The 11906-nt window shown below is 35.7% G+C and overlaps 1 protein-coding gene across 1 annotated transcript in view; it reads left to right on the top strand.

Moving 5' to 3' along the window:
• LOC113228318 (myogenesis-regulating glycosidase-like) overlaps nt 1–9496 on the top strand; it is a 10167-nt gene extending 671 nt beyond the window's left edge. The window contains exons 2-9 of the mRNA XM_026461577.1: nt 3063–3176; nt 3315–3521; nt 4506–5166; nt 5562–5754; nt 6813–6922; nt 7380–7653; nt 8787–8943; nt 9098–9496. Coding sequence (XP_026317362.1) covers nt 3063–3176; nt 3315–3521; nt 4506–5166; nt 5562–5754; nt 6813–6922; nt 7380–7653; nt 8787–8943; nt 9098–9369 — 1988 coding nt within the window. The 3' untranslated portion in view covers nt 9370–9496. The remainder of the gene's footprint in view (nt 1–3062; nt 3177–3314; nt 3522–4505; nt 5167–5561; nt 5755–6812; nt 6923–7379; nt 7654–8786; nt 8944–9097) is intronic.
• Nucleotides 9497–11906: the final 2410 nt, after the last annotated feature.

The raw sequence follows: 11906 nt of genomic DNA on the forward strand, positions 1-11906 counted from the left end.
TTGTTTTGGTTTATTTATTGCTATGCCAACTACAATAACAGTTAAAAAATATAACAACTTTGCGTTGGCGCGATTATCCGCCATTATTTTTAAGTTTATTTCATAACCTTGGATTCAAGTACTTTGATGACATTGCTGCGTCACTTCAGTTGTTATACATGTATAGTGTGTAAAAAAACTTTATGAAGGAATTAATTGCTTCGTTACTAACAGATTATACAACATTCTTTCACTGTCATTAATGTAAGGTACCTGGGTCGAATATGGCCACCTTAAGGTTTGAAGTCGTATTTTTCGGTCAGTTTTTATGCGAGATCAATCATTACTATTTATTTTTATAGAGTATTTATCTAAGTTTCATAGTTTAGTATGGCAACTGCATGGAACTTAAAAACAATTTTACCTTAAAAAAAGCGAAAGTGGCCATATTTCCAAACCTGTATGTAAATATGGTCATACAAATGGCCATATTTACTGTATGGAAAATTATCACGGATTATTATCGGAATCTTTTCTATTACAATTTAACATGATATTATGGTTCTATGAATGACAATGGAAACAATCAACATTGACATAAAAATAAATCCTTTATCAATGTGCTTAAGAAAGTGGCCATATTTACACACTGTACGTAAATATGCCTATGGTCATATTAACTATACGGAACAATTTACTATTCTATAATTTAAAATTTTAGCATACACTTTTATGGAAAATGAGTAAAATCAGTATCTAACGAATTAAAATATATGCTAATTTCATATTGCCCCCATCTTTATTTCATAGGTAAGCATTATTACACTTGAAATCGTCACAATGGTTCAACTCTACCGCTCATTCGTAAGGCAGATTCCCCTGAGAAGAATGAGCAAGAAACTCCAGGGGTTGCTAGGTTCAAAAACCATAAGGTAAATTTGGCCAATATTAGGTGCAGACAAATATGGCCAGTCGCTGGCCATATTATCAGATGTGTCCTCCGGCTTTGACACGTCTGGGCGAATGGCGAATACGCGGCAGGGGAGGCGTGTGTGTCTCTATTATGCGAACCCCGTAACCGTACATATACCAATTTGTTGGGTTTTGTACGCTACAAATTTTTAGAGATATTGGTATGTGGTCATATTAATCGGCTGGCCAAATTCGCAGGTACCTTAATGCATACAAAATAAAATAACAATAGGATAATTGACAACATTTTATAATAAATAACTGTTAATAAGTAACCGTTATTGCCATTACCCCTCCAGGGATCCCTCTATAATGTAATTAATCCTACGTAGAGGGGAAAAGTGTTAATGTGAACTTTGGGTTTTCAAATTTTTTGTATGATACCAGGGGTTTTTCTGGAACTTTTCTGACACACACATATACACACGGGGCGCTTACATACTAAAAGGAATCTATAGTCATATGTACAGGGCGTCTCACGGCTATGCCACATGGAGTAAAAAGTAAGTAGTAAAATTACAGGTGTTTGTTTTTTCACATTTGGCGAGTTCGATTCCCGGTTCAGACAGGCGATTATTTAAAAATCTTTGAATGCAGTTCGAGTTGTCTTTATATCAAAATGAAGTCTCTTTTCAGTAAAATTTTATATCTACGGTATTTAAGGTACTTTCCCTCCATGTGGCATTGCCGTGTGATGGCCTGTATATATCATATACTTGTATGTACATATATTTAGCTTATATGTAGTCTTGACTGTGCGTTGATACTTCAGTCAGAACTTACTGTTTTATATAGATTATTGTGATATCGAGTTATCAGTTTATCGAGATTGGTATAGACCAATCTCGATAAACTGATAACTAATAACTCGTACATACGTAACATTGGCAATGAAACAATTTTTTCCTGATCTAAAATCGCGGAATTTTACGAAAACCAAAGTTTTGGGCTTTATTAACAAGTGCCATGCTTACGACTGATCAAGCAGAGACGTTAGGGTGCTTGCGGTTAAATATTCTACAGGACAAAGTTTTATTTCTTGTTTCTGAACCATCGAGTATATAACCAGAAATAGAGACGTCATTTAATTTGTTTGAAAATTATTCTGCCGTATCATTACTGTGACAACCACGCTCCCATTGGCCAGCCCGAATTAGAAACAATTGATAGGTGTCGTCAATTGTTTCACTTGGAGTCGACCAGATTAACCTGATAATTTAAGAAAATTGCAAACGGACATTTTAATATTTAATTACCGATGAAATGCGATTCCGTTTGTTTTGTAATTAGATGTTTTGCTGTTTTCTCCACACCACCGAATGGAACAGCTCCAATTGTTAGAGATATTATCTTTATTACAAAAAATACAAAATATTTTTGGAATATACGGAGACGTACACACAGGTCAGTTGTTGGCGCTGACTATATTTCAGTGCAAACGAGATTTGATATTTATAAGTGATGTACCACTGATGTGTTACCAGGAATCTACGGCCCTTATTTCATCTCTATTTCTGGTTACATACTCGATGTTCTAAACAAAAAATGAAAAAACATGCATTAAGCGGCGGCGGCGGGCGCGCTTTTTAAAACGCAAGTGAAATGTATGCAAGTTAGTTGCAAGAGCGCGTGACATTTTTTCAAAATAACTGTTGTTTACTTAGAACTTGCTTCTGGGGATTTCTGGTTCCTGGTGGCAAGTTGTAATCAGTCCCGGTAACGCGATTATGGATTCCCGGCATTCCCGGTTGTAGCAAGAAACAACCTACCAACTGAGCTATGAGTAACATCGTCCGTTGGCAACTTTGCACGACTACCGTCCACAACTACAACGGGGCGAAGTGACAAATGGTCAAATATCCGTTTTAAATAGCAAAAAGTAGAGCACAAAATTATCTTTTAAAGACAGTTAAAATTAGTTAATGTGTTCAACTTATCGGAACTTACCCTGACGATGCTTAGCTGAAATATCATCACACAAATATCATATTTATTTACGTTTATAATTTATAGATATTTCTATTAACCTGTCGGGAGCCTGCCAAACTGAGCATTCTGATTATTATCAATAGCTAATGGAGCTAGTTAATAGCAATAGTGTAATCCTACAGGGTTGCTGACGCTAGCTGCGCGGGCGCACACACAAATCTCCCTGCGCGCTGATGACGTCATGCTCAATTTAGAGCCTCAGCTGAGCGGAGGCTTTCTACTAATCTTAGAAAAAAGTAAGTTCAATATGAAAATCTTACTCATAATGACAACAACAATAAGTTAAGAATATAACAGTTTTTGTGCACCACAGAATTGTCATGGTATACAGTAGAGCTTTACATATAAATAATCTAATCTATGTTAAATTTCAGATGAAGAACGAATAGAACTCGGTCACATTGGTCGAACACTACTTTCTCCATTCACAACGGAAAATATAGAAGGTGGAATCGAAGTACACATTGAAAATGCTATTCTGCAGCTGCTCATGCTTTCAGATACGGCTAAGAACGCCAAGGGTATCAGGATACGATGGGATACGCAGATGCATCCTCGACTTGAAGACTGCATTAGTTTTGGTAGGAAAAATCTTTCAGTTAAATGATTCAATGTTAGCTAGGTATACCAGAAACCAACTTATATACATAATAATTCCAACCTTATAGCAATGTAAATAAAACAGCTAATTGCAGTAGTAGAAGCTTTATCCTTTTCTGACTCTGTAGTTGCTTGCAAAGTCGTCATTCTTCGAAAACCGCACTTAGTCTGATGTGTTTTGGGGAGCTAAGGTACGCCCATTAGTATATGAAGCTTAGAAATTAACAGTTACTTTACTACCCAAAAATGTGTGCAATAGATACCATTACACAAACAAACAAATCAGCTAGCGACGCAATCGTTAGGCGGTAACATCATGTAAACCTCTTGCTACATAAATCATTCCATTTGTAAGAAATCTAAATATGGACATATGGAGTAAGCTCTATGGTGACATTTCTGTGGTGAAAGAAATTTGATATAAAACTGTGTAAGAGCATCTACCGCGATAGTTCCGATTTGAGGACAGCTTATTTTCTAAAAATGTTTTAGTCCTGGCCTTTAAATTCCGTTCTGATCACATTTCCTTAAATAAGTTTTATCATCTAATAAAAAGAGTGGATTCGCCGCTATATCAATTTGGTAACAAAACTCAAAAATATGCTACATCTGATAGTACGTAACCATTATGTGTGTATCAAAGGCAATTTCGATTAGAGGATATGTTGGGGGGTTAAATGTTGGACTCAGTAACCCGTTGGCGAAGAGAGCTAAAACTCTGTACTCATATGTGAGGTCTTGCTTCTCACCACGTCGACGAAATTTTTCTGTGCGTTCGATCTTTGTATTCGTAATCATAGTGAAGTTGTTTCACAAAGAATCACAATAAATAATGTAAAATAACGATATGAGAAATTCATATTATCCCTGTCTTCTACAGTCATCATAATTACAAATGAAGGTTTTCTATTTTCAACATTACGTCTAAAAAATCATTTATCAAACTTAATTTGTAACTTTTCTAGGTTCCAAGCACTGGTATGGTGGGCCAATGCAACTAAATCAAGTGTACCCTATTGAAGACGCCGAATACCGCTACACTGGATACGTAGTAAAAGAAGCTAATAACGGTGGTATCGCAGAAAGATATTGGCTCAACTCAGCAGGAGAATATATATATGTTCATCCACAAGTACCACTCTTTGTGGACTATCGCAATTTGTTAGCAAATCACATTTGTTTTGGAGCACAGAAGTCTTTACCTTATTCATCTAGAAGAAACCATACTGAGCTATCATATGACATTTGGTTCCTATCAAATGTAAAGGAAGCTCATAAACATGCAGTTGCCAATTATTTAGGGAAACCATCAGACTTGGTAGATTACATAATGGTTAAACACCCCATTTGGTCCACTTGGGCCCAGTATTCCGAAGATATCGACGCGACCAAAACTTTGGAATTTGCTAATGAAATTCTAGATCACGGATTTAACAACTCTCAGATAGAAATCGATGGTATTTGGGAATCCTGCCATGGATCTCTTACAGTGGATGAGAATAAATTCCCCGACTTGGGTAAATTAGTTTCGGACCTCAAAAGTTTGGGATATCGCGTAACTATGTGGATTCATCCGTTAATTAACAAAGGTTGCGATCCTTGGTACTCTGAAGCCTTAGAGTACGGGTACGTTGATTTTCATTAAATTATTGGCACAAATAATGTTATATACGTGTATATTTCCCCATGTTCTCATTCATTCTTAATTGAACGCTGCAAGCTATGATAGACCAGACTACCAATAAGTATATCCAAATTTATACAAATATTATGAAACCGCAATTGTTATAAATGAATGCTAGTTTCATAAAAACATTTTGAAAGTACAGACCCGAGACAATATAGAAAAGTTAGTTTTTTCTACATTGACCCGGCCGGGGATCAAACCCGGGACCTCAGAGATGTCGACACCATGAAAACCGGTGTGCAAGCCACTCAACCACTGACGTTTGTCAATCGAAATCAAATAGGTACTCTCCATAAAACGAATCGCCTTTTTGAGTTATAATTTGCCTTTTCAGCTATTTAATGGCAAACGAAGAAGGTAGCGTTGACGGCTTTTGGTGGAACAGTAATGGTACTGACTCTGGTTACATTGACTTCACCAACCCTGACGCCGCCGAGTGGTGGTACCAGCGAGTCAAGAACCTCAGCGACACTTATGGCATTGACAGTTTCAAGTTTGATGCTGGAGAGACTGACTATATCCCTTCGGTAACATATTTTCCTAAAAATCTTAACATCTAATTTTGGCCACATTGAATAAGTATGAATAAAAATATAAACTCATAGACCATTCGCTGCAAATGTAAACGAATTTTGGTTCAAGTTGGAACATGTCGAATTAATTTGAGTTCGTTCAATTCCTTGATGCAATTTGTTTCTAAGTCAAAATCAAAGTCAAAGTCAAAGATTATTTATTCCATAGGTAAAATAAATTTACACTTGAAATCGTCACATTTAAGCTACTGCTCGTTCACTACGCTGACCTCCCTGAGAAGAACGAGCAAGAAACTCTAGGGATTGCTCTTTTCAAATAAACTTAAATGCTATGGAATACACTTTGAATCAAATTTGTGTGGATTCTGGAGCCGTGTCGTCTTTCCATACATCTTTATCTAACACGTAGTCTTCAATTTTGTAATATGATTTTTCGATCAAAATATTTTTAATGTAGTTTTTAAACTTAGGAAATGATAAACTTAATATATGCTCCGGAATCTTATTGTAAAAACGTATACAGTTCCCCATAAAAGAGTTGTTTACCTTGGTTCAACGAAATCGTGGTACCATGAGTTTGGACTTAGCTCTAAGGTTAATATTATGGATATCTTCTTTCTTATTGAAATTATGTATATTTTTACGGGCATATAAAATATTTGAGTAAATGTACTGTGATGCCACAGTCATGATACCAGTCTCCTTAAACTTTTCTCTGAGAGAAACCCGAGAGCCTAGACGGCACACAGAACGAATCGCTAGTTTTTGCAATACAAATATGGTTTGAATATCTGCCGCTTTACCCCACATGAGAATCCCGTAGGACATTATACTATGGAAGTAACTAAAGTAAACTAGTCTAGCAGTACTAACATCGGTAAGCTCACGTATTCTGCGGACTGCGTATGCAGCGGAGCTTACTCTGCTGGCCAGGGAAGATATATGTGGAAACCATTGAAGTTTACTATCTAAGGTCACTCCCAAGAAGACTGCTTTCCTCTTCTGTGACTAGATTGTAGTTTTCAATCAGTTTTAGGTATTGTTTTGTTTAGGTAACTGTACAACATGGTGACATCGATTATCATCCCCACCATATCGTGGATGCCTTCGTGAGAACCTGCGCTAGATTCGGAAATATGATAGAAGTTCGATGTGGATTCAGGTACCAAATCAAAATATCTTGAAACCATTTTCACCTTTTTCATATAGAGATTGTTGGCCTGGAAAGGGTTCACTTCATTTCAAACTCAACAAATACATGTAACAATTGTTTAGAATTTTCATATTAACCACGTTGTTGTCGTCATTGACTTACAATTATATGGACGTCGGGTGCGCGTAAAAAGTGTCCGAACTTATAGGGCGTTAAAATCGTATACAGAGCGTCATTCACGCTTTAGTCTTCGTTTGTTCGACTGACAGCGAAGCAAGCAAAATTAGACAGTATTGCGATGACATTACAATTTAAATTCAACGTTTTAGCTTTTTCATATTCCTTTACATGTCACTACGTTTAAATAGGTTGACTTGGGACATTTTTTTCGTGGTTTTTGTATTAGACCCGTCGTCCATTTATTTGTAAGTCAATGGTTGTCATTAATGTTGTTCTTATTATTCAGAACACAAGACCTACCAATCTTCGTACGGATGGTGGATCGCGATTCCATCTGGGGTCTAAACAACGGCTTATCCACCTTAATTACAACTTCCATCCAGATGAACCTAAATGGATACACCTACGTGTTACCCGATATGATCGGAGGAAATGGGTACAATTTGGCTCATGAAGAATCGGATTTCCCGACTAAAGAGTTGTTCATACGATGGGTACAAGCGAATACGTTTTTGCCTGCAATGCAGTTTTCCTTCGCACCATGGCAATTTGACAGTGAGGTACGTACCTATTACGTAACCAGTTTCTTGGCAACAGTAAAACAGAAGGCCATAGTGTTTTTACAGTTTAGTGTAAGTCATCATATCAAAGGGAGCTGTTATCAAGTGGGCAAATACAATCTGTTTATCAACACTTGACTATGAAAAGTAAAGTACATGTTGCTTCCTATTGTCCGATTTATATACCTAAATTAACTTGGTAATAAAGATGACTAATAACAAAGGAAAAATTGCGATAAACGTTACACTAGAAGTTAACACTTCTTTATAGATAAAAGAATATCCGTAGTTCAAATACCCAATCCTTCCGTCTGTTGCATAAGATTTCGCGAGAGATTTCATAACATGTCAATGAACATCTTAAGTGCAAAAAACTCACTTACCACGATAGATTATTAGATGACGACGTAGCAAATACCTCCGTAATGATACCTTCGTCAAAGAAATACGAAGAAATGTGGACTTCCTACATACTGATTGATACATTTCATTGAAGCATTATTCCAATAATCGTCATTATCCTATTTAAGAGTTGTGCTCTTAGCGGTGTAGTCACCTTCTTTCCTCGTGATCATTAGCTAGTCCTTAATTTTTGTAGCCGCTTACTTTGACCTTCTCTTTTATTTGTTTACTGAGTGAGATTCTATTCGCCTGTTTCCGTCTATCTTCCCCCAATCATAACCCTTTTACGGTAACGAACGTACATTACGGTAACATTTTCCCCTTCTGTTTTTTTTTTTGCTTTTAAATTATTTCTCTCTTCCTTTCCGTCAGTTCTCGACCGTGTTCACAACAATGTCACTATAATAGTGGTAGCTAAAAGATGCACACTCGTTATGTATATAAAATAAAGAGGATATTCTTAAAATGGACTTTAACTACGGTGTTAATACAAGTAGTCATACAAATAAATTCCCTCAAGATACTTTCGGGGAAGCTAATGGAAATGTTGCAGATTAGATATCGAAGAAAGCAATAAAAATATTAAACCTGAACGTCTCTATGCAGTTGAGTGAGACTTTTCGCCTAACACTCGTAGCGGTGAAGGCAAATCTTCGATGTTTGGATATCAACGACTCTAGCAGTGAAATTAATCGACATAATAGTATTTAGTAAATGCTGTCTTTTTGCAGACAACAGAAATAAGCAGGAGGTACGCAGATATGCACGCAAAATATGCGGATTACATCTATGAGGCAATGAAAGCATCTGTTGAGAATGGAAATCCAGTTGTGGCCCCGTTGTGGTGGGCTGACCCAAATGATAATCAGACATTTGTTATTTGGGATGGTAAGAATTGGTTTTGTTATTTTTCTGAATAATTTTGGTCTTCTTCTTATCGTATCGATGACACACACCCCATAATATTGGTACATCAGTTAAGATAATTGAATATATCCATAAAAAATGTTAGAAAAGATCTCATCGAATGCTCTTCTTTCAGAATTCCTTTTAGGCGAGAGAATTCTTGTAGCACCGGTTTTAACAGCAAATACAACATCCCGTGCCGTCTATCTTCCTTCCGGAGTATGGTTCGACCAGGGCGACACAAATAAGACCTACGAAGGCCCCATATGGATCACTTACTCCGCTCCTTTGGACGTGTTGCCGTATTTCGTGAGAGATGGAAACGCGCCCAATATGACTGTTGCACCTTATGTGGCTGCCAGCCTGGTACTTTTCTGTACCGTTGTTAGTGTTTTTATGAAATTCTAATTGCGATTTCTTTTGCATAAATGACTGAATGAACGGTTTAGATATCCAAAAAAACCAAATTATCTTTCAAGCGCATGTTGCGCAAGCATCTGTTTGACAATTGTCAAAATTAAGACACTGTATAATGTTGCTTTGGGTACATATATCATATTATTTATTATTATAATATATATATGTAAGTTTATTATGTAAGTATGTATAATAAGTATGTTTATAGTATGTTATTTATTTATACCATACAAATTATCGATTAGTTTTCTAGTATATTGTTCTTCTTGTTTAAGTGTAGCACCAACCTATTGTGTATTTTTCTGTTTGGCCCAATGGTTGACTGGTAGAGAATGCCTTATGGCATTAAGTCCTCCATTTGTACTTCAGTGTATTGTACAATAAAGTTTAAATAAATAAATAAATAATAAATACAAAACTAAAACCAGAAACTTGTACTATAGTATAGTTTAATTATAATAATTGTTAATTACTTGCAGGTAAATAAAATTTTGTTTATGAAGAGTTTTGTTAAAAGTGTAAATAAGTGTGATATTTACAAAAGAACACAAGTTGAAACAAGTTATTCATACAATACACTATGAAAATCGGTGTGCGAGCCACTCAACCATGGAGGTCCTCAGGCAGAGTCCCGCAGGAGTTGTAGCGTGTTATCGCAGCACCTGCGCGCGGCGCGACTGCATAATCAAGTAAACGCGACGAAATCAAGTAAAAATTGGACATTAGTAGAGAATTAATTACGACAGGAGCGAAACTATTACTGTCATACATGTAATACTCGACTAACTTAAAGGCCTCTACGACTGTTGGTCCCACTGCTTGGTTCCACTAGTGGGTCCAGTAGGATTTTCAAATACTCATGGTTTCACTGCTTAACACAAATGGATCCATCAGGATTTGTGAATATTGTTGTCCCCACTTCAGAGTAATTATACTGGCCGCTCTGAGGCGCTCCTCCTTGTTTGATGTCGGTTAAAAAGACAATGTCAAGTATGAAGCTTGCGACTTAATTGGTATTACAAACATATTTAACTGTTAATATTGTACGCAAGGCAGACTTATGACAATCGTAATAGACAGTGCACGGTCATTTTCGGACTGTTCACTACCCAAATTTCCGTGACAATTTTTGTTATATAAATATTCAAGTGTATTGTCATGTAATTATTATATATAATATTCCACGATGGAACACTCGAATAATAAATAACATTGCACAATAAAAAAATGGAATACTTAAATAATAAAAGTTGCCACGGAAATTAGCTAGTCCGAGAATAACCATTCATTGAAAATGTCACAAATTTGAAGTACGCATCGGTAAACAAAAAAGTCTAAAATACAGAATATTAAGCACATATAAAAATAGTTTTATTTACCTCCCATTGTCTTATAAAACACTGTTTAAAGATATAAATTATTGTAATTTTATAGCAATTTCAATTTCATCACCTAAACCGGACGCCTACTACATTTGCATTACAAAATAAATGGCGGAAAACAATGCATTTGCTTCCCAGAAGATTACAATGTGAACGAATGTACCTACCTTAAACGGTGCGTTTAATTACAACTACCTACTATAGGCTTGCGTGAATAACTAAAGATGATTTTAGAATTCGTCTAATATTAAGTATGTGGACGAAATTAGACACATACGTACGGTAATGGTCATTTGTTATGCAAGGCTGCAAAGTTGTTTGACGCGAGTGTTTGTATTGGAACCTGAGCACGCGAAGGACTATAAGGGTTGTATTCTAGAACTCTACTCAATGCTCAAGTCATTACTTGAGTATGATTTAAAGCACTAGAAATCACTAAAGTCCTTTAGGGTCCTATTTCCAGTCCTGACTTGAGCATTGAGTCGAGTTTTGAAATACGACCCTAAGATTAAACCACGAGGGAAGCGAGTGGGTTTCAAGGCACAACGTAGCAATGGTTTTAAGGCACAACATGCAAAACAACTTTGCTGCCGAGCAAAACAACTTTTCACATAGATGAAAGAAAAACAGTTGAATTATAACCAAAAATAATTTAATAAACAAAATTAGTTATTGACATCGTTGTCAATTTAATGTCAACAATAAATATGAAAAATTCTCACAGGACATTGGCGAAATCGCCATTTTTTTTTTTGTATAATTTTTATAATAATACTAAACTACCGTACATAGTTATTTTTACTTGACATTGGCAAAATCATTGATTATTTCGATGGGGCCATAACATTTAAAAGAAGAAGATCAATAATTAAATTAAAATTAGAAGTTAAGAAAATTGAAAATTGTTAAAAAAAACATTTTTTGTTTTGTTTTTGTCGATGTTTGGAAATGTAAAAATTAAACACTACATTAATTATAAGTTAAAAATGTTAAATATGCATTTATAGCTATGGAAGAGCGGTGCCTTCTGACACAGGCTTGATAAGCTTAATAGGAGGTACCATCCACTGTTAATGTAAAGTTAATTGTATTACTGAAATAAACATTTATTATTATTATTATTATTATTATCAACAGATTTATATT

The sequence above is a fragment of the Hyposmocoma kahamanoa genome, unplaced genomic scaffold, assembly GCF_003589595.1.
Source record: "Hyposmocoma kahamanoa isolate Upper Pololo Valley unplaced genomic scaffold, ASM358959v1 226, whole genome shotgun sequence".
Lineage (NCBI taxonomy): Eukaryota > Metazoa > Arthropoda > Insecta > Lepidoptera > Cosmopterigidae > Hyposmocoma > Hyposmocoma kahamanoa.